Source organism: Rattus rattus, chromosome 11, assembly GCF_011064425.1.
Source record: "Rattus rattus isolate New Zealand chromosome 11, Rrattus_CSIRO_v1, whole genome shotgun sequence".
In the NCBI taxonomy this organism is placed as follows: domain Eukaryota; kingdom Metazoa; phylum Chordata; class Mammalia; order Rodentia; family Muridae; genus Rattus; species Rattus rattus.
In genome coordinates this window covers 71,448,803-71,472,288 of record NC_046164.1, presented here as the reverse complement: position 1 = coordinate 71,472,288, position 23,486 = coordinate 71,448,803, and the positions used below count along the sequence as shown (strand labels likewise).

General features: G+C 49.2%; 1 protein-coding gene across 2 annotated transcripts in view; it reads left to right on the top strand.

Moving 5' to 3' along the window:
* The first annotated feature begins 993 nt into the window (after nt 1–993).
* Uvssa (UV stimulated scaffold protein A) overlaps nt 994–23,486 on the top strand; it is a 36,657-nt gene continuing 14,164 nt past the window's right edge. For both annotated transcript variants that reach the window (XM_032916688.1, XM_032916687.1), the window contains exons 1-7: nt 994–1,583; nt 9,269–9,599; nt 10,327–10,447; nt 11,276–11,680; nt 12,924–13,036; nt 13,168–13,296; nt 23,201–23,306. In XM_032916688.1, the coding sequence (XP_032772579.1) occupies nt 1,486–1,583; nt 9,269–9,599; nt 10,327–10,447; nt 11,276–11,680; nt 12,924–13,036; nt 13,168–13,296; nt 23,201–23,306 (1,303 nt within the window). In that variant the 5' untranslated portion in view covers nt 994–1,485. The remainder of the gene's footprint in view (nt 1,584–9,268; nt 9,600–10,326; nt 10,448–11,275; nt 11,681–12,923; nt 13,037–13,167; nt 13,297–23,200; nt 23,307–23,486) is intronic.

The following is a 23,486-nucleotide window of genomic DNA, read 5'->3' as shown; positions in this document are numbered from 1 at the left end:
AACAAATTCAAAAGTTGGGCTGTCAGATCCTCACATATTGAACACAAATGAGGAGGGGAAAAGTTCAGTTGACTTTGTTCTCTGGCCCGGATTCAAGGAAGGGTGGGTAAGTGGGTAGGGCAGCTTTTAACAACTGGTCCAGAAAATCAAGACCATACTGCAGGACACACAAACCGGCTGAATGCCCGCTCTGTGGGTGGAGAACTGCGGCCCAAGACGTGGTACACTGGGAGACCAGTGTGTGCCTCTCCTTTGCAAAGCGAAGCAGGAGCTGATAGTGGAAAGGCGGAGCAAGTTGTGAGATGGCTAAGGTGGCAGTGCCCGGGTCTGTGCGTCCAAGAGTTGACCGCTGGGTTGAAGCAGTGTGAGGTCGGCAAGGCCAGAATCCTGAACACTGTGAAACTGTAGGGAAGGGAGCAAGCAGCTCTAGCCGTGGGCCGCCAAATCTTTTACAATCATCCTACGTTGAGACTGACTGAACTGCTTCCCACGATGGTCTGTCCTCGGGGTGGACAGCTGACCGGGTCAGGGAGGCAGGCCGACTCCTCCCAACCGGACTTGCGCCCAGACTCCCTTCTGAGCTTTCTTAGAGATAGACAGGGTTTGTACATAGGCCGCGAGCCTCCTGGTGGCCAAGGAACTGATCCCCAGATCAAAACTTCTTTCTGCACCTCAGTTTCAAATTCCTGACCCCAAAGCCACCTCCCCTTTAAGAACTTGCTGGGCCCTCCCGCCTCCTTTTTCTCGCGCTTAGTTCTTCTTGAACTGCCCCGCCCCCTGATAGCGCGCTGCGTCACCGCGTTGCCGCGTCCTCGCGCCTGCGCCGTGGAGCCACCCGGGCAAATGCGGGAGACTGGTGGTGGCCTAATCTGAAAGGACCAGAGCGGGCGCGCCGCGGTAACTTCCGCTCCTGCGCCGCGGGTCTTCTGGAGTTTGTGCCCGCCGCTCCCTGGGGCCTGTGACAGAGCGCAGCCTACACCGGAAGGGGTGGGTGAGACAAGAGGCTGCATCCGGTGGTCCGTGTCACCGGAACAGCAGAACGCTGGTACTGTCTTCTGAAGCGGAGGGTCAGGCAGCGATTGCGGCGGGCTGAAGGGTCGTGGCCAGTCAGATTCTCGGCCCGCAGGGTCGGATCGGTCGCCTCCGCAGTTATCTAGAGACTGTCGCTTGCAGAGAGCGAGTATCCTGTGCGGCTAGTTGGAGTAAAATTTTGTGACATTTCCCCTTAACCGCGGCAACGTCACCCACACAGCTGACCTAAGACTGCTGGAGTTAGTCTCATCTTTAAAACCTTAGCTAATTATCATCAGAGGGCTTGATGGCCTTCAGTGATGGGAATGTGGTAGCTAGCCTTCTTCGCCTGGGAGACACCCCACAGAGACACCCTAGGAACTTTGCCATTTTACCCCATAAACTTCGTTGCTAAAACCAAGACTATGAAGTATTGATGTTAATCCGGCATCTCCGCGTCCCTTGTTTCTAGATATGGATCAGAAACTTTCACAGTTGATAGAGGAGCTCACAACTTCAGGAGAATCCCAACTGAATGCTCAGAAAATGAAGGAACTGAAGAAAATTTGCAAGTATGTATTTAGGCTAAATGTGCCATAATAACTGATCCACCGAGCACCCACACCGAGGAGATTGTGGGGTTCCCGGGAGGGCCCTTTGTCCTCTTGTACATCTCTGCCACCTCCTGCTTTCGCCCAGAAAGGAATTATCTGATAACCAGTGTGTGGTGGCACTTGCCTGTTGTGAGGTAGAGTCAGGAGGACCATGAGTTCCAGGCAGGGTGGGCTATGTAGTAAGGTCTTGTCTCAGAAGTTCTATAAGGAAGCACTAAAGGAGTTCTGGGGCTGTAACTCTAGTGTACCTGGATCCAGAATGTAGTACAGACTCTGAACTTGATACCTCTGACCATTTCTGTATGTTAGAAAGCAATCACATGTCAGTAAAAGTATATCATCTTCTTTCCTGTTGGAGTAAAGAGTTCAGGATTGTGTCAGTGACTTTGGCCTCCCCACCCCCACCTCTAGGGATGAGCTCAGGAGCCTCAAGCGTGCTAGGTAAACTGTGGCACTGAGCTACCTCTATTTTTACTCACCCTTCTTCCCTCCCTCCCTCCCTTCCTTTGAGACAGATTCTCATGTAGCCCAGGTTGACCTCTCACTATGTAGCTATGGCTGGCTGTGCAGTTCTGATCTTCCTGCTTCCACTTACCAAGTGTTCCTTTGGGGTCATAGGCATGTGCCATCGTAGAACCTTATCTTTTTTTTTTTTTTTTTTTTTTTTTTTTTTTTTTTGGAGCTGGGGACCGAACCCAGGGCCTTGCATTTGCTAGGCAAGCGCTCTACCACTGAGCTAAATCCCCAGCCCCGTAGAACCTTATCTTTAAGTTAGTCATTCTCACCCCTATTCATCCTTCTGGAGAAAGCACGGCGATTCATTACCTTAGCCACTAATGATCCTTTGTTTACAAGATGAGAGAACTTAAGTGATTCTTTCTGGAGTGGTAGAATATTTACATTGCAATAAAAACTCTACTCCAGACATGGTTTAACTGTGCACCCCAGAAAACCCCCCAAGTATAATTTACACAGGTATTGTAATGGGGGTAGAGAACTTTGAGAACCTTTTGCTCCATTTCCTGTAGAGAAGGCTGGTCTGTACACCCAGGCCTGTTCTGGGGTTCAGAGGGCACCTCAGAAGGGGTTCTAGACTTTTTATGTGGATAGTAGCAGACAAAGCAAGAAAATTTATTAAGAGTAAGTATCCTTCCAAGAGAGAAAGCTGGCTCAAGCAGGGAAAAAGTTTAACATCTCAAATGTCTCTGCTATACCAAGAGCTGGGCTTATTGTATATTACTGTGAGCTTTTGCTGTTCTCCCTGTTGTATTTCTACATTACTACCACCTGCTTTCCATGTCTGATGGTTTGAATGAGAATGGCTCATGTGTTTGAGTGCCTGACTCCCAGATGGTGGAATGGTTTGGGAAGGATTAGAAGGTATGACACACCTTGTTGGAGGAGGTATGTCATTCATGGTGGGCTTTGAGGGTTTAAAAGCCTACTCTGTTCCTAGTTAGCTTTCTGCTTCCTGTTGTCCCAGGATTTGAGCTCTCAGCTATTGCTCCAGCACTGTGCCCATCTGTCTGCTGCCATGTATCCCACCATGATGTTCATGGACTCACCCTCTGAAACCGTAAGCCCCAATAAACTCTTTCTTCTGTAAGTCGCTTGGCTGTCGTGTCTTATCACAGAAACAGAAAAGTATCTAAGGAAGTGCCTCATTAGCATCTTAAATCCCCCCAGGGATGTACATTTTTTAGTATCCTATTGAGCTATAAATTATTCTATAGATAATTTATTATTATTCTATAGATTACCCGAGTGCCTGTGTTAGTGATTCCAGGTCTTAGCTGGGAGGATTCCAGTCTTCCTCTTTGCCAACTTTTATTTTTGTTCTAATTATGTAGGCTTTGTACAAGGCCTTTGGACCTAACTTTCCACTTGAGATCTATGGTTCTAGGAATCTTTTAGGGAAGCTGAAGGACAGTATGGTGGCTGCCGAGGTGGTAAAGCTGCTTCCTATGTAAGCCTGGCAACTGAGTTTAATCCTAGGAGCCCATGCAAGGGTGGAAGGAAAGGACTGTTCCATAGTCGTCCTATGTTCTCCACACATGTGCTGTGGAGTGCACCCCCACACAGAGTCAAACACAAAAGTTAAAACATTCCCATCTGGCTTCTAGAAGTACTTCTTCTCAGGCCACATAAGAGGGACCACAAACCTGCTATCCAGTGATGGAGAGAAGAGTTCGGATTCTCCAGCTGAAAGTGTTATATCTTAGACCCACAGTGAGTCGGGTCTTCTCACATGACTTGCCTATGGGTCAGTCTACTGGAGGCATCTTCTTAATTGAGGTTCCCTTTTCCCAGATTAACTTAGCTTGTGTCAAGTTGACAAAAAAACTGACCCACACAGGCCTCCAAAGGACAATAATCAGGAAAACCATGGCTGTGTTTGCCCAGGAGAGCCATCTTTGTGAAGCTTGCTCCCAGTATATTGTACATACTGTTTTGACTTGTCTTAACCTGTTGACCCCAAACCAGCATTTATTTCTCTCTGGACATTAGGTAGGCTTACCTCTGGGCCTGTGTTAGCATATCAAGAGCCATCAAGCCTTGTAGGACAGCTGACCTCACCCTAACTTTTGAGTTTAGGAGTAAGATATATCTCTTAGGCTTGGAAAAGAAAAAAACTAATGATTATATGTTGAGAATTTGCAAGATACAAAAGAATAATTTCAAGGAGGAATCTACCATTGGAATAGAGTAAAGGGAAAATAGTGTGAGGTTAGAATCGTTGAGTTTATATTGTACCAACAGTATAAAAAGCATAATGAAGGGCAAGAGAGATGCCTTAGGTGGTGAGGCTGAATAAACATGAGAACCTGAGTTTGATCTCGGTCATGCATGCAGAAAGCTGGGGGTGTGGGGGCATACATTGTAACGGCAGTGCTGGGAAGACAGAGACATGAGGATCCGTGGCATTCGCTGGCCACCCAGCCTAGCTTAATCATTGAACTCCAGATCCCAGTGAGAGACTGTGTCAAAAAACAACATATACAGCATCTGAGGCACCTGATGTTGATCTCTGGCCTTCACATGCACACACATTCATGCATACACACACATATGTGTACACATGTGCATGCACCTACACACACATGAACAAGGATACCCACCTGCATATATCCCCACCAGTAATTAAGAAAAGCATAAGGTTGGGGTTGGGGATTTAGCTCAGTGGTAGAGCGCTTGCCTAGGAAGCGCAAGGCCCTGGGTTAGGTCCCCAGCTCGAAAAAAAAGAACAAAAAAAAAAAAAAAAAAAGAAAAGCATAAGGTTACAATTATTGATAGATTTGTAAATAGGACTTACCTGTATATTTAGGAAGTTAAGACACTTTATTTGAAGAGAATTTTTAAATTAAAAAAAAGTTTGCCTATGTAAACAAAATTGTCTTTAAGGCATTCTTAATTATTTAAAGATTGATTTATTTACTTTGTATGAATACTTTGCTCACATGCATGTATGTGCACCATGTGTGTGCCTGTTGGATTCCCTAGAATTGGGGTTACAGATGGTTGTAAGCCATTTCGTAGGTTCTGAGAATTGAACTCAGGTCCTTTGCAAGTGCTCTTAACACTGAGCCATCTCTCCGGTCCTTCTTTAAGGTATTCAGGAGACCGTGAAGACTCAAAACAGGTTTTATTCTAGAGACTAACTTCTTTCATTAGTTGTTAGACATCAAGAATAAATTCTTAAGTTCTTTTAGTCTGGATGGAGAAGGCCTCCGTCTACCCTGAGAAGTTATCGCAAACAATGAAAGGGATTTACATCTCTAACAGGCTCATGGCTGTGGCTGGTATAGCTTGCAAGTACCCGGGATAGCCACATGCAGTAGCCGTAGAAGTGGTCTGTGAATGAGAGAAGGCTCCTAACCTTTAGGTGAGGATCCCTAGAGGTCCAGTGCGTGCTCTTGGACCATGTTTTGGGCGACTACAAGGGTTGTAGTTGAAAACAGTACCTCCTGTGGCTTTTGAGCATTCCTCTCAACGCCGGCTATGCCCAAGTTTATTTAGTAAGGGATCCCAGATTATTGCCTAAGGATGTGTTTGAGTTTTCTTTTGCTGTCATAAAAACACCGTGACCAAAAGCACCTTGCAGGGGAAAGGGTTCATTTCATCTTAAAGCTCTCGGGTCACATTTCCCACGGAGGAAAGCAGGGCAGGAACTGGAAGGAGGAAGGAACTGAAGCAGAAGCCAAGTAGGGGTGCTGCTTACCGGCTTGCTCCCCATGGCTTCCTCAGACTGCTTGCTTATACAACTCAGGACTACCTGCCTAGGGGTGGGACACCAGCATCGGGCTGGGCTCTTCCACAGCAGTATTAATAAGAAAATACCCCACAGACTTAACTACAGGGAATTGGATGGAGACCTTGTCTCAACCTAGGCTTTTCCTAGGTAACTCTAGCTTGTGTCTACTGACCAGAAAACAAACAAACAGACACACACAACAATCAGGACAGAAAGAAAACAAAGCAATACTGGGAATAAAATTAACATTTCCCATCCACCTTAGTAATTTCCTGAGGCACCTCAGCAGATGCTTACTGTTCGATGAGGTCACCACCCAGCAGGCTTTGAGGCTGCAGTGTCTCCTGGCACCCAGTGCTCTCGGCCTCCTGCTTGAGGTTTACAATGTGCGTGCTCAGCAAACACTACCATTGTGGACTCGCCCTAACTCTGACTCTGACCTTAAGTCACCTTTGTCGTGGTGTCTTATCACCACCAGAACACTGACTAAAACATGGAGCAACTTCTCTGGTCTGTCATAGTTAACGGGTTTCCTAAGTTTTCATCCCTACGAGGAGGCTTTCTGTCACCAGCCTACATCCCACCAGCCAGCCTATATTGAGACCAGAAGATGTTATAGTAAAATATTAGCCTCTTTAGGTTCTCAGAATCAAATATATGTCTTATTACATTTTTAACATTTATGATTTGTATATGTATGCACGTGTACACACAAAAGCGTGTGTCTATGCATACAGGTGCATGCAGATATCAGTGCGCACTTGTGGAGGTCAGAGGACAACTTTGTGGAGTTGGTTCTCTCTTTCCACCTTTATGTGGATTCCAGGGATCAAACTCAGACCTCCAGACATACCCAGCAAGCATACCTGCTAAGCCATTCAACAGCGTATGATCAAACGTAATTTCAGTTCTTGACGATGTACTGTAGCTATGCATTCAAAGTAACATAGGGTGCATCCTAAGAGGAGAGACAAGAAGCAGTCTCTGGGGGTAGGAAGTACCTCCCTCTTTATTGTGAGGAATCCTCTCAGAGGCTTGCCAGAGTGGGATGTGCCCAGTCTATCACACTCTCGGGGTTCCGGTGAATTGAGTGTTGCTTACCCAAGGGTTAGAAACACTGCTTTGAACCCCTAGCTTTCTGTGTTTCTCATTCTCAGCTAGAGTCGGAGCCAGCTTGTACTGTCTCTTCAGGGACCTTGTCCTGCTTTACCTTTGCTGGGAATGGAATGCAAGTCACCATTACAGGCACATTTTTTTGTACCTCAGTGGAAAAGGGCATCTCGTGAGAGCTTCTAAAACGCCCCAGGCAGCGAGGTTTTTCAGAGAAGAGGTTTGCCTGCATGGGTAGCTCTGTGTTTTTCCAGATTGTCATCCAGGTTAAAAGTAGAAACAGGCAATTTTTTTCTTTGTCTTTGGGCCTCATGTGTAAGGGAGTAAAGATATCTCAGAAGCTCGATCAGTGGCCTTAGAGATGGATTATCTACTAGAAATGATCAGGGAGGACAAAACCAAAGGGGGTAGAATATGGGCGGCACAGGAAGCGATACAGAAGCCCAGAGCCGTGGGACATTCTGTAACGAAGGCTGAGACTGGAGGGAAGCAAACAGAGCTTCCATGCTGCAGGGACTCACCAGGAGATAGCAGAATGCACCAGAGCTGGTGACCAGAAGTGCTCCAGACGGGAGCCACGGCACCATTGCCACTGCCCGGAGCCCACTGCACAGAGGCTGCAGAATTGAGTCTGAGCATCCCGCCAGCACCCGCTCTACCCTACGCCTGTCATCACCTAAGCCTCAGGGCAAGTGAAAAAGGGAGACACAGGAAAGTGGTTGCTAGATATGTGTGGGTGTGGCTTGATGGGCTCCTGTGAATTTGTCCTTTCCAGGGAGTTACCACAGGACAAGGTTGTATGTGACTTTTTATTTTTATTTTTAGGGGTGTGTGTGTGTGTGTGTGTGTGTGTGTGTGTGTGTGTGTGTGTGTGTGTGTGTATTCAGAGTCTCACTATGTAGCTTTGGTTGGCTTGGAACTCACTGTATAGACCAGGCTAGCCTCAAACTCTTAGAGTGCTGAGATTAAAGGTATGTACCACCAGACCCACCCCCTGAAGTGTGACTTTTACAGCACACCTTGATTCATGAAGGGCTGTCTTCTACCCTCTGCCCATGACCAACCAGATCATCTTGTAATAGGCATCATCAAGTGTCTGCGTCTGACATGCGAGTGGTGCAGTGGGTAAGAGAGCTTACCTTACAAGCTTGACAGCCTAAGACGGCCTGGGAGTGAGAGAACTGACTCCTGAAAGTTGCCTTCTAGCTGCCACATGCATGCCATGGCATGTGTGTTCTGTGCATGTGTCCTGCTACATATAGTTCTGCATACATCCTCACGTATTACATGACTCACTAGCATCTTAAACTTCTACCCAGGGGTGTGTATTTCAGTGTATTAATGAACCTTTGGTTACTCTCAGGCATTGGGGAGTGCTTCTTAGCATCAGCATGTTCCCGTTGATCTTAGCTGAACTTGTGTTTTCATAGGCTAATCTTGTGAGGCCCTGTACAAGGCCTTATGCACCTTACTCTGCCCTATTCTCCTGGCTTACTGCTATCCTGTGAAGGATCTGTGCATACTGTGGGTGTCAGCTGACAAAAGTAGCTGGGGACCATCCAGGGATAGATGTGTTTCAACAAAAGTCACTGGCGTTTGCTTTTGTAAATTTATGTGTACAAGTGTTTTGCCTATATGTATGTTTGTGTACCATATTCATGCCAGCTGCCCTGGGAAGCCTGAAGAGTATGTCAGAGCCATCCCTCCAGCCCCTGACATTTGGTTTGGTTTTGTTAAGATTTATTTATTTATTTAATATATATATAAGTACACTGTAGCTGTCTTCAGACACACCAGAAGAGGGCATCAGATCTCATTACAGATGGTTGTGAGCCACCATGTGATGGCTGGGAATTGAACTCAGGACCTCTGGAAGAGCAGTCAGTTCACTTAACCACTGAGCCATTTCCAGCCCCTACATTTGATTATTAATGTAGCATTTGAATTCTTTTGTGTGTTTTAACCATGTTTATCTTTGCAGTGCTGGAGGTTCAGCCGAGGACTTCACACAAGCTAGTCAGGTGCTTTACCACTGTGCCATGTCAACATCTGCTTTAGCCATTTCAAAATGTAGAAACGCTCTTGGCCCATGGGCAATATAGAAACAGGCCAGGAGTGGGCCACACTTGGTGCTTAGACACTGGGAAGGGAAGAATGAAGATTGGATACTGAGCATAGCCCCACCCCCACCCCCCACGCACTTGTAAATGTAGTGTTCCCACACAAAATGTGACACTGATTTGTCTTTGCTGAGTAAGCTCTTAGGCTGGCTTGTCCCCAGGTCTTCAGAGGAGCAGCTGAGCCATTCCTACCGCCTGCTGATGACACAGCTGACCCAGGACCATGCTGAGATCCGCCTCTCAGCCTTCCAGATCGTGGATGAGCTCTTCACCCGGTCCCATCAGTTCAGAGTGCTGCTTGTTTCTGACTTCCAGGAATTCCTGGAGCTCACACTGGGCACAGACAGTGACCATCCCTTACCACCCCCTCGGGAGGCAGCTCAGAGGCTAAGGCAGGCAGCCATGCAAGCTGTGGAAGGTTGGAATGAGAAGTTTGGGGAGGCCTATAAGAAGCTAGCCTTGGGCTACCACTTCCTAAAACACACCAAAAAGGTAGGTGGGTCTCGGACAGTAAAGTTCACTTCCCTGGGGTGGTTGAGACAGGCCAGCCAGTGAGTGAGAGAGCTCTTTTCATTGAGAATTTGACCATTGCACAGGCTGGGTAGGCAAGGCAGCTGGATCAGCGTGTGGTAGAATGGAGGATGTTCCTCAAGGTCAGAGCAAACTTGGGGAAGAGAACCATACCTGCCACCCGCCTGAGGGTGGAGCTGAGCCTGTAGTCATAATCCTAGATGGCCTCTGCTTTCCTGACAGGAAGCAATGTTCAGTTCTCGCTGTGGGCTCGAACTGGTGCTGCGCTTAGTAAGACACCAAGCTCTGCTATTTCTTTCAGCCCTCCTGTCACTGTCCATATGTGGCCCTGCCCCTGTCAGCAGCACAGGCAAATGGCTGGACCATTCTGATGGTTGTGGTCCCTATATGGTGTCCCCTATTCTCTGGGGTTCACTTCTGGGTGGCCCCTGGGTCTAGCTGGTAACCCCTGACCTGCAGTGGGAGGAGCATGTTGTTTCCTAACACGATACCCTTGGCACTGGATCTTTCGTCTTCTGTCTGGTGGAAGATGTGGCAAGATGAGGCAGCCTTGTTTGAAGTGCTGTAGACACCAACCATTGCGATCCTGGCCTTGCGTTGATGGCGATGTGTCTTTTTTTTTTTTTTTTCTTAACTTTGGGTTTGTGTTCGTTGTAGGCAATTCTAAACTTCCTTCTCAATTTCTCAGGTGGATTTTCGGGATATAAATGTTAGGACTCTGGCAGAAAGGAAGCGAGAAGAGGAGAAGCAGAAGCACTTGGATAAGATCCACAGAGAAAGTGCTGACCGGGCTAAGAGGGAGATGGAAGGTTAGTTCCCAGACTAAGCCCTGAACTGCCCCATGGCCCTCATGTTTGTTTCCTACTTCTTCTCTACTCTAGTCTGAGACCCATGCAGGCAGGTTTGCAAGGCAACAATGGTTCAGGGTGGGGTTGAGCCTTCACAGGCTGCCCATAGCCCTTGTGTCTCCTGGTGATTTGGTCCATCTGTAACTATTTGGCCTAAGACTCCCTGAGGAGAGAGTCTGAATCTAGGTGTGAATCTAGAAGAAGTCTGCCCTAGCTGGAGGCCATCTTGCTATTCTTCTCATGTCCAGCATCCGTTCTTGCTAGTTCTCTTCCCCAGATCCTCATCCTTCCTGGGAGCTAATCCTTGTGAGATGGGCCAGCTGCTCTCTGTTCTCAGATACAGGTCTTGGGTTCTTTCTGTGTCCAGAGCCTCCGTCACACATCTGCCCTGGTTGTCAGCCTTGAAAGCCTAGGCCTTGGAGAAGGCTGCAAGCAGACAGCTGTGCTGCGGATGACTTAAAGGACTCTAGAAGGGGGAACCCTGTAAAGTGTGTGGTGCTGATGGTGGAAATGGGGCCTCTCTGGGACTACCATGATGAGTGGAAGGCTGGCCTTTGGTAGTGGTCACACAGGCTTCCGTAACACCACCATAACGAGAGGCCTACTTCAAAGGCTGAGTTTCTGTGCTAGACAGTTTATTAAAGAGTTAAAAGTATTGTGATGTATGTGCCAGGCCGTTGGCTGTTTTTGGAAATATCATGACCCTTTGGTGTCCTGGGGAGCAGTCTTGGCCATCTGTTGCTCTTTGGCTCAAGATGACAGAGTAAGTAGATCTCTCAATGTCTGCAGAAATGTCTGATGAAATTGGATGCTGCCTGACAGAAGTGGAGAACTGCTTTAGGCTGCTGGTGCCCTTGGATTTGGGCCCGTACCGAGAGGATAAGTTCTTTGGTGAGGCATCTGGCATAGCAGAGGACCATGCTCCTTGCACCTGGAGCCCAGACCTGGCAACTCCCCGAGGGTCTGGTCTCTCTGGACCCCAGGATGAAGAGCAGCCATGCTGTAGCAAGGACCTGGTTGCCTCTGCACACCATGCAGGATCTGCAGTTGGTCTGAAGGCACCAGCCCCAGCAGCCACGGAAGACCCCTGCAGGGATGAAGACGAACACAGCGACCACGGCGACCCAGAGGATTTCCTGCGGAGCCATGGGCTGGGCTCCCACAAGTACACGCTGGATGTGGAACTCCCCTCAGGTAACTGGCTGCTGGGGCCGTGCAGTGCCTCCACACTCTGCTCTAGCCCGGTGTGTAGCTCCCTCACTGGCAGTAGGTTATCCTGTGGTAGAATTGAGATTAGGGACAGCAGTTCCTTGGGTTGGACCATGAGGGAGGGGTAGAGGGACTTCCCTCTGGTTAGTCTTCCTGCTCTGGGTTTCTGCCACCGTGAATCAGCTTTGGGGATTCTCTGCCATTGTAGCCCTGTCCCTGGGAGGCTAGGATCAGGGCAGAGTCCCTGGCAGGCTGTATGGGTGTCCACCTGGAGGTCCACCAGGGCCACCTTCTTAGGAGGAAAATGTGGGCAAAGCATGATTTCATGCTGTGTTTAGAATGACGGGGGTGTGACAGCATTGTGTGTGGCCCTGGCAGTCCAGCCTTAGGGTACAGAGGGGCTTTCTTGCTCATCCATCCCTCGTAGCTGGGCCCGGCGTCCTCACAGTGCACGTGTTCACCATGTGGATCTGGGTGGAGAGCCTGGGCTCTGCGGGACCCACGGCTTCAGGTTGATATCTCAGAAGCACCGCACCTCGCCTTACTCATCCAGGTGCCCGAGAGATCCTTTCCGGAGGCCCTGCCTAGCAGGGGTTGTCAAGGAAATGAAGGGCCTGTCGAGGACAGGCAGAATCGCAGGGTCACTGAGACCCTGGCACTAAAGGGGAGGACAGTCCTAGGTGAAGAGGCAAATGAGGATGGCTCTGAGAGATCTAGCCCTCGGGTGGGAAGCCATGTCTGCATGGAGCCAGGATGAATGATGTTGTCCTAGATTTTTCCAAGACTGCTTTTCTCTCAGGGTTGACAAGTGTCTGAGACCAGCTGGGAGTCACGTTTCCAGTGGGTTTAATGGCCTCTGCTACATGGCCAGCCTCAGCACCCCTCTGTGACCTACTGTCTTGGTTTGGGTTTTACTGCTGTGAACAGACACCATGACCGAGGCAACGCTTACAAAGGACCACATTTAGTTAGGGCGGCTTACAGGGTCAGAGGTTCAGTCCAGTACCATTGAGGCAGCATCCAGGCAGGCATGGCAGTAGAGGAGCTTAGAGTTCTACATCTTCATACAAAGGCAAACAGGAGAAGCCTGGCTTCCAGGCAGCTGGGAGGAGGGTCTTCAAGCCCCTCCCACAGTAACACACTTCCTCCAACAAGGCCGCTCCTCCTGATTGTGCCACTCCCTGGGCCAAGCATATGCAAACCAGCACACTGACTTTGCCTGTTTTAGACGGTCTGAAGGTACAGGAGAATGAAGACAACCTGGCCGTGCTCCACGCTGCTCGAGATGCGCTCAAACTCATCCAGAATAAGTTTTTGCCAGCGGTGTGCTCCTGGGTCCAGGTGAGCGGCGTTTCCAGCCTTCAGCAGTGAACGTGGGCTGTGGGGCCAGAGCCCTGACCTGGGTGGGGATGAGCATTCTCCCTCTCGGGGACTGTGGAACCTTCGTGAGTGAGCCACCCTTTGTTTTACAGCGGTTTACCCGTGCAGGGATCTACAGTGGACATTTAAAGCAGGCCATCGACCTGAAAATGGAACTGGAACTTGCTCTGAAGAAATACGAAGAACTGAACATTGAGCCTGGGAGAGGACAGAGGAGCAGGGTGAGTTCATGGAGCTGAGGCTAAAAGGTCCCAGGAGCCTCCACTCGGCCATCTGAACAGGCAGGCACCATCAGATTCAGAGGGTTCTGGCCTTCCCTTATTACGTTCTTGTGGTGGGAGTCTCAGATCAGCCTCTCCCAAGAGAGGACCCATCTGCTCTTCTTGGCATGGGGTTCGGTCCTGTCCCTCAGCAAGTCTTCCCATGAAGTCACTCGCGCCACTCATGCCATGGTGGCTACATTCCTGCTGTTGGTGTCTGTTCATCCTGTGTTATAGCCAAGGATACTTTCAAAGTACTGAAAACCCCCATGTCAAGGGCTCCTCCCGAGAGCCCAAAGAAACAGGCTGTGTTAAGTAGGTGGGACTTGTGGAGAGAGGCTAGCAAACAAGGAGTCGTGTCTTGGGCAGGTCAGACAAGATGCAGCCTACAGAGCACTCAGGCGCCGTCAGAGGTGAGCACTGTGCCCTTTGGGGTGGAGACCTGAACACCGCCTGTCTGTTAGGGGGATGACAAGGCACTGTATCTCCCTGAGTGGGGATCTGGTGTTAAGATAGAGCAGGGATACATGGGTCCCCTAGATGAGGCTAGAGAAATGGGAGTCCAGGCAAGGCCAGAGAGAAGTGTAGGCATGTGTTCTGGGTGCCCGGTAGTGAGCGAAGATGCAGGCCCGTGGTGACCTGGGAGCCATAGAGGCCATCCATGCCAGGTACCCTGGAGCTGGCTGGAAGGCAGAGTACGTTGCTGTGCCTGGAGGAGGTGCTGCCCTTGGGGTAGGAATGGAGCGCCTGTGCCTGGGCTACATGGAACTAGAATTCTGCATAGATGACCACAGAGCTGAGGGGATGGCTGGTCTTAGGGGAGATGGGCCTTGGGAGTTTTGACTGAAAGACACAAAACTGCCACAGTCCAGGCTCTCTATGTCACCCAATTCTTTTCACATCTCTCAGCTGACAGTCATCACCATCCCATTTCTCTCAGCTAGTTTTAATTTTAAAAATTTTGCATTTGTGCCTGTGTGTGTGTTTGTATGTATGTATGTATGTATGTATGTATGTATGTATGTATGTGTCTCTGTGTGTGTCTGTGTCTGTGTTCTCTCCTTCTATCACGTAGGTCCAGGGACAAGACTCAGGTCCTTGGCAAGTGCCTTTTCCTGCTAGACATCTCAATGGCTTCTCTCAGCTAGTTTATAGAGGAAACAGACATCAGAGCTGCCACCTCCCCATGGAGGCCTGTTCTTAACCCAAATCCTAAACCTGGACCGTGAGCTCAGTCCCTGCACTAGCCTTAGTGCAGAGATTTTCAACAAGTGGGTCATGGCCATTTTGGGGGTCAAATAGTCCTTTCACAGGGGTCACATATCAGATATCCTACATACCAGATATTTACATTACTGTTCACAACACTAGCAAAATTACAGATATGAAGTAGTAACAAAATAATTTTATGGTTGGGGGTCACCACAACATAACGGACTTATTAAAGGGTCATACCATTAGGAAGGTTGAGAAGTATTGCCTTAGAGGTTAGTAGGTCAGCTGACCTGGGCAGTCTGACTTATAAATTCTATTTTGGAAGGTAGCTTTAAGGTGGACTTAGCCTTTTCCTTATTAAAGGAGAGCTCAGATTTGAAACCACCCACTATTCCAGCCTAAAACCAAGAGCACTCCATGTCTAGCACTTGGAGACCCTGCTGACCAGTCTGTGGCAGCGGGTAGGTACACTGAAGACACAGGTCAGGTGCTGGAGCCAGAGGACATAGGAGGGAGCTCCCGACTGTTTCTGCAGCTGCTTGATGGTCCCAGCTTTGCAGAGCGCGTGTGTGATGTGGGCCAGCAGAGGGCGACCTCGCTTCTCTTTCAGTCAGCCTAGGCTTGAGCTTAAGGCAGTCATGGGAATAGAGTGCTGTAGTTGAGGTTTGGCTGTGTGGTATGTGTCGTTAACGTCTGATGAGAGTTGCATTTTGTTGTGTCGCATAGCTAAGTCAGCTTTATGAATTTTGAACACTATATTTACAGTGGAGAACATTTCTGTAGCCATGAGGAAAGTGACAGCTCCCGCCCTCATTGCAGCTGTCAGGAAGAGTTTGTTTTAACTCTACACTCAGTGTCCACAGTCATCAGTGATCAGTTGGCCAAGACTGTGCCACATGAGGCTACCTTTCAGCGTGACCTATCAACCAGCCTGTGAAGTGAGGGCACCTCACTATTATGCTGTGTACCCCAATTCCTTTCTGAAGAACTCAGTCAAACCAGTCCTACATTCTGTGGGACAGTCACCTTGCTAGTGGGCCTTGGCAGTGTAGGGACATCCTTAGATAGCTAGTACTCCATGGAATGGCCACAGAGCCTTGAATGCTCTCGGGTAGCACAGAGGGTTTTGCGAGGCCTAGGTATTGCTAGCCTGCATTTCCTTACTGGGACCAACAGCAGTCTTGGGGCTGGCAGGACTCCAAGCCTAAAGCTCTAGCAGCCTGCCGTTCTCCTTGTCTTGCAGCTTTGTCAGGTGGATAATAGTGGGGGTTGCTGTGTGCTGTTGGCTTACTCCCATCTCTTATCTCCATATTTCCTGACTGCTGAGTGGTTGACTGCGGAGGAGGCCCGGGCAGTCTTCTTCTGGCCTACAGGACACGCACGAGCCTTTATGGGTGATGGTGAAGACAGGCAGCCTCCTGGGTCAAGGTTCAGCATTTAGTTCAGCCAGCTTCATGGGCAGCGACTTGCATCCCCAGAGCCCAGGTGAAGAGGCTCCGTTTTTCTATATTGTGGCTTGTACCTGTATGGTAACAGCCATGCATTCAAGGCAGCTGAGTGGAAGCTGGACCTGGAGGTAAAAGCTTGCCTTTCTAATTATTTGAAAGGCTGAGGAGAAGGACCATTACTTCAAGACCAGCCTTAGTTATAGTGATTTCAAGGGCTGCCTAAGCAATTTAGTGAGCCCTTGTTTCAAAATACAAAGGGGCCTGGGAATTTAGCTCAGTGGTGGAGTGCAGCTTAGCATCTTTGAGCCCGTAGGTTTAACCCCTAGAATTACACCAAACAGACTAAGGAGCTCGCCCGGACTCCTGCTCGCTGTCCTAACCCAGCTGCAGTCCTAGATTTCTCTTGTGGTGTAAGGGTATTAGGCTCATGGTAAGCCATCACTGTCGTAGCATGACTATGTCAGTACTTTGGCTGCCCTTTCCTAACTCCTGTGAGACACAGACATGGGAGTTGAGGCCCAGCACTCTGTAACACTGTAAACACCGTCTTTCTGTGGTATACAGTGGGCAGTCGGGTTGATGTGATGCCCAGGGTCTGCCCTGTTTCCGCTGCTCCTTGTTGCACCCAGTGGCTACTAGCCAGATTAGCACATGCACCCCTCATGCATCTCAGCAGACACATGGCAGCCCTCACGGCTGAACCCTGGATCACCCACTCCCTCTGTGCCTGCAGGACCTGCTGATAAGACAGGCCCTCATGGTGGTCACATAGGTCAGCACACTAGCCAGGCCATCCTTGGGTATGTAGGGCTGCCCAGGCCTAACAAGGTGGTAGCCCTGGACTGATGATGCCTACCTTCAGTAGGAAGGCAGGTATTTCTCAGCTCTGCTGTCAGCAGAATGGACACTTCCTAGACCTGTCTCTACAAACTGATTTTTAACGAAAGGCACTGCTCTGAAGTCCTTGGAGATTTTGCTTGCCGCAGCTGGAGAACGAGTGAGTCGCTGTCTGTAGATGAAGTGATTGGCGGCTCCGGGACTGTGAGTGGCAGCGCCCAGGCTCAGGTGAGCAGTGCTTCCCAGAATAGATACAGCAACTGCCTATCTGCACATCGCCCGCCCTTCCTGCAGCTGGTGGGCAGCTCCTTGCAAGGCTGCTGCACCACGGTGTCTTGTGGGGGAAGGGCAGGGAGAGGGCTAATGAATGTCTATGTTAATTAGAGCTGTTTTAATTAGAAATCATGATGAGGTGTTCACTAATTTCCAAATAAAATTTACGGGGGGTTTAAATCATTTCCTAGTGTTTCCCCATTTAGCACCGGATGGGCATCGTTAACTCCTCATGTAGAACAGGCTGAGCAAGGAACACTAATTCAATAATGCATGATTTAAACATTTCAGAACTTCTAGCAAACGTGTGAGATTGAAACAAATACAACGCTACCAGCCATAAACAGCCGCTAGGACTGGGTGGGTGCAGGCTGTCTGTGGAGGGTTGGGCTGTGCAGGCCGTGCTGGTCGGACATCTGAGTCCAGCCCCGGTTCTCTTTGAATGTTGCTATTTGTTTCTGTACAGTATTGCTTTCCTTTTGACACAGACGGTCTGTCTTCAGAAATACTTAAACCAGTTTAAACATGTCTAAGCATTTGCTTTACAGAGTGTGCGCACTTCAGCTCAGTCTGGAGCAGGCTGGGGATAAATCTTGACCCGATCAATGTGCAGGGCCATTTGGTAGAGTTAGTTTCCACCTGCTCTGTTACAGAAGAGCTGTAATAATCCGTGGCGGCCTCATTATTTAAACTGATAAAAATCCTTTGAAAACTTTTAAATTGCCTGCCTTTTCATTATGTGGCTCTGGTCCTGGTTGGTTTGTATTGTGTAATTAACAAAATACGAATTCCCACCAAGTGGTGGTCAGAGCAGTGATTTCAGACATCGGCATGTCTGACTTGTCAGCAGCTATTCTTTCCTTCCTGGACTGTGGGCCTACTTGTTCATGTGGTTATAAATGCATCTTGGTGCAAGCCAGGCTCATGGGCCGTGTGGCAGCCACCCTGATGGCACCATGGGCTCATCCTCACCCTTGCACAGCAGTGGAAATCAATCTGTTTGGTGCAGCTTTGCTTGTGTTCTGTGTTGGGTGCTCCCAGCCTGCCTTTCAGTCTCACTACCAGGCCCGTGGGTGCTCTACTGGGAGCTCGCCTGGGCCCAGCTCCTCTCCTGCAGGATGTTAGGAAAGCTCCCTGGGCCCTGCAGGCTTTGCTTCTTGTAGGTGAAAAGGACAGAAGCAGAAAACCCAGGAATGAAATGTTGAACCGTCAGGCACAGCCGGGGAAGGCAGGGAAACTAAATCAGCCTGCGGACCTTGTGCAGCAGCAGGGCCCGTAAACAGCCTCCTCAGGGCTGTGCTCCCTCCATCACACTGAAGGCCAAGCACGCACCCACCAGCAGAGTTGGGAGGGGGTTGAGCACAAGTTCTTATGAGGTCAGCTTACAAGGAGGCAGAAAACAGCTCAGCAGCCTCTGCACCAGCCCATACCCTCCTACCCCCACTGTGTGGATCTAGTCTTGGTTTCCCCTGGCTCCTGGGTCCAGCCCAATCACTTGTCTTCCAGAATGAGCTAGCTCTCAACACCTTCTCACGTGTTACCTCTTTACTCTCGGGGTGCCCCATCTGATGACTTCCTCCATTTTGCAGTTGAGAAAGCGGGCCAGAGGAACTTACGTGGGTCCTGGCCCCTCCTGAAGCCCCAGACGCCCAGTGGGAAGGCTGCAAGAGGAACCGGCCACACAGCATAGCATGGCCTCAGAGGCTGCCCACCTGCTCTCGCCTGAGATGGCAACAAGGCCCAGGGACGGACCTGTTCTAATCCCTAGGAGGAAACTGTTAGTTGTAGGCCCGAGCAAGTGAGAACACACTTCTCTCCTATGTGGTTGGCTTTCTCTGCACACTCTTGGGAGTAATGATTAGTGGTTCCACATTTCATCGGATGTTCATGTGTGGAGTGCACATAACCTCATCCATGATAACTCCCTGCCTCTGACCACTCACACAGCCTTGTCATTAGAGCGTGTAGATATGGTTCCCAGAACAGGCTGGTTTGAGTGTGTACGTTATAAGCACCAGAAACCCAGAGGACCTGGCTTGTGGCCACCTAGGCTACCAGCCCTCAATTTGATTGACAGCAGGCGACTCCCTTGGCCAACTTGCTAGCTGCTTGTTTGGATCTAGCCTCGAATTTAGCCTTAACCTTGCCCTGGAAATGGACTTCTAGGCACATGTCACCAGGTTTCTTGCCTCATACTTGGTAGTAGGCTAGCCTCAGCTCTCGGGCCCCACTTCGAGGAAGTTCTCTGACATTGGGGTTCGTGGTCAGACCGAATTCCCAAGGGCAGATTTTTGTGGGCTGTTTTAGGAGGAGGTTCGGAGAGAGGGAGGAGGAGAAATGCCTGCCCCTGAGTGTCCTGCAGTGCTGTTTGTTGTGAGATCTCTCTGTGAATGTGGTCTCTATAGAGATGGCCACTCCTGAAAATGGTATTTTGCTCCAGCATAGCTTTTTGGACTTAAGTGTATGCTCTGGTGCCCTGCTTGCATCTGGGCAGGTTTGACGCGGTGCTGGCCCTTCTGGCCACCAGGTGCCTGTCCTGTGTTATCACGTGGTCAGCACCACAACGCCCTCTGTCCTCTGAAGGTGCGTCCCTGGCAGCCGAGATGCACATGAGATATTGGCCTGGCCGGGCAATTTGCACGGCCTTCCAGGGAGGGCATTAGCATATAAATAGCAGCTGCAATGACGGCCATCACAGCTGAGCACGTTTAATTTTTAGTTTATAAGATAGAATGGGTTTTTAAATGCATAGCCATCAAGCCGCTGAAAGACAAATGCAGTTTGGAACTCACTTGTCTGACGAGGCCTTACATCATTTTTTTTTAAAAGGGAAATAGACACACATAAAACTGAACAAAAGTGATTTCTTGGGTGAAAAGTAATTGAGATTGCGCACCAAGTTAATTAGATCGCACAAAATTTATTTAATGGTTCCAGCTGTATCTCTAGGCTGTGGGCTTGGCGGCCATGGGTTTTCTGGATGTCGAGATGCTCTTCCCATTCCTTCGCAAATAATTAGCACTCACCACCCCACTTCTGTAAGCTGATTGCGTTGTATATTTTAGCCGTTTTATTGCTTGTTTAATTATGATCATGACGACTCATTTTTCTAAATCCTTTTAACTGTGGGTGAGAATCAATTTGTATAAAACCAGCAGTACCCCTACCACACAACAGCAGTGGGCGAAAGCTTGCTTCTGTCTTGTGAGTGGACGAGTTGGCCCTCCGTAGGGGTCTGTAGCTCCCACTTGGGGGCCAGCTTAGGAGAAGTCTTCTGATTGGCTGGAAGGGTTTCTGACCACCTGCCATAGCCCTGGAAGGCACCCAAGGATTTCACCCATCAGAGAAGGTCTGGGTGAGGAAGGCGGCCTGCGCTGGTGTGTGGTCCCTGTGCAGGGTTCATTAGGGCTGCCCTTCCTGCCGGGTTCCTCACAGCTCATTCTGTGCGGTTTCACCACAGTAGGAAACCTGGCCCTCACCCGAGGTAAAAGTAAGTCATTCTTGAGAACATTTCAAAAGTCTGGCCTCATTTTGAAGACATCACTAATCCTGATGCCTTTTAGCCAGATGTGAGCGCTTTCCCAGGACTCGGCATCTAGGTACTTCATGGGGACCCCTCTGGATGCTGGCGTCTGTCCGACCTTCCCTGTGACCTTAAAGACAAGTTCTTCCACAGTGGGCACAACCTCTTAGTTATTTAGATTCCAAAGTAAGTGAGTGGAGGCTAGCTAACTGTGATTCAAGACCATTCCACGAAAGCCTTCTCTCTAGGCCGTGTTACCTTCCCAGGGACTGCCCCTTGTGACCACAATATTCCTGGTCAGGCTCCTGAGCAGGCCACAGCTAGTCCCAACAGCTAGGGCTCAGAACTTCTCCACAGCAGAGTAATTTCCCGGCCCTCAGGTGTAGCTCATCTGTCGGCTGTCCTTGGTAACTTCGGCACCAGGGATTTGCAATCTCAGTATTTACCAAATGTGAATTAAAACTTGAGTGTAGTTTCACTTGAGTTCTAACAGTGGCATCTCTACATTGTAGCTGCTGCAGCTTGAACAGTTGCTAAGCGAGGGATAGGAGTGTCTGGCGGCTCCCTCTGTGGCCCCAGAGAGCCTGGGTCTTTTTCGAAGCTAACACATGTGATAGAAGAGCAGACTCCAGAGGCCTTTATCAGTGCTAATTTAAGAACAAGGAAGAACCTGGAGCCTCAAATTTAGTCTAAAAAGAAATGATTATAGCTGGGGAGGAAGAAGATAAAATTATAATAGTTACCTAAGCAGTTGAGTACTTTTAGGGAATGAAATTTTGATAAAAAGTCCGCAGCAAAACTCAAGGGTGTGGGCAATAAGCATAATATTTTATGAAAATGACCCCCATATTTAAAACCTGGCACTATATGTTATGCATTGTAGCACCCAGCCCACATCTACCTTTTAGAAAATTAAAACACATAAATTCTGTTTAGTGTTTGATACGCACTGCACTAGCTGAGCCTGTAATGCCCTAAAACCTTGGGCTGCTTTCCACCTTTCATAAATTCCTGGGTAGATTCTATACAAAAATAATTTTCAGGTCCGTGGCTCATTGTTATTCAAACGTGATTGATCGTCGTCATTTGCTCAGCTCGGGAGTTAAGTGCCCCTGTCATTTCCAAAGAGTATAATTGGGACGTTTCACAGGTCAGCGGTGGAGACAGGCTTCCCTTTTGATCAGTGTTAGACTGATAACAAAAATTACAGTTTCCGATGATTAATGTCTCCTGTGCTTCCCAGATGCACGACTGTGGGCTGCACCAAAACAGAGTGCATTTGCATCTGATTATGCTCACTCCGGGCAGCAGACTCCCAGGCTGGGGCACGGGGCCAGCAGGCACAGCCAGATGTGGCTGCTGATGCTTCCAGCAGCCCATAAGGGAGCCCGGCTCTCCCTGGGCGGGCAGCATGCTGAGCGAGGGCATAGGTAGGTGATGCACTGTGGTCCCTCCTCGTGACGACTTCCATTTGCTTGGCCTGGCTCCCGATGCGCTCGAGCGCCTGTCCTGAGACTAGAAGCTGCCCCTTAGATGTCCTTTCCCCCTTCAGGGAGGTCAGGACAATGCGGAACATCTGTAAATTCAAGTTGCTGTTGGGAATGGTTTTAAAATTTAATGCTTAAGTTTTTCAAAGTTTTTCTTATAATCCTATGAAGGTTCCATAAGTTAGTACTCACTTGACAGGGTCCTTCCTTGTCTCAATTCTACCCTGAAGCCACATCTGTCTGTCTGTCTGTCTGTCTATTCTATCTATCTATTCTGTCTGTCTGCCTGTCTATTGGCTTTTTGAAACAGGGTCTCTCTATTATCTCTAATACGAAACTGTCAGGAACTTGCTACATACACCAAGCTGGCCTCCTCGAACTCACAGAGATCCACCTGCCTCTGCCTCCCAACAGCCGAGCGCACTGTCAGACATTGATGGATACTCAGTACAGAGCTCCTGCTGGTTAACCAGGGCTATGTGGATTGTTATTGTGACAGAATCTTCCCTTTATCTCTTCCCTTTATTTCATATTTGGACATGCACTGAGATTAAAGGTGTATACCACCATGCCCAGCTTTGGAAGCTGCAAGAATATTGAAACCTGCAGAGGGCACCAAAATTCAAGGGATGTTACAACTCAAAGGGCCACCACAATCTAAGGGGCACCACATACCTACTTCCTTACCTGGGTTGAGCTGAGGCAAACGTTAGGACCTATGAACTTGGCCTACTTGGGCATGGAAGAGCTGTGGGTAAGATGGCAGCACCATTAATTCAAGCTCTGCTGCCTGCTTAGTGGGGCTGAGCCAGCTCTGCAGGTCCTTGGTGGTGCCCACTGCAGCAGGCACAGGAGGGTCGGTGGTAGTCAGGGAATGGCTCCAGGTGGGAGCTAAGCAAAGGAACCGTGACTTAAGAGTAAGAACAGCCTTAGAGACCCTGTAATTAAAGACTATCAACGTGTGTTGCTGAAGTCCTAAACTGGAGACAGCCCTGTAGGAAGTGACACCAGTGCACAGTTCATGGACAGCTGCCGTTGGAGAGAGCTGGTGACCTTATATGTACCTGGGAATGTTTCCACAGACAGAAGCACTGGAGGACAGTGAGGAGGAGGACCAGGACTTCGTGGAGGTCCCAGAGAAGGAGGGTTACGAGCCTCGAATCCCCGACCATCTACGAGCTGAGTATGGTGAGTTGTGGGCCCACAAAGGCGGGACTGGGCATCAAGGGTCCTGGAAGGACAGGCTCCACTCTGGCAATGCCTCTAGGTGGTGACATTGACCCAGGGAGGTTAGCCGCCATCTTCCCTTGTACAGCTGTTGTGTCAGTATTTGTTGCTTGTATTTAACTTGCACAGTTTCTCTTTGTG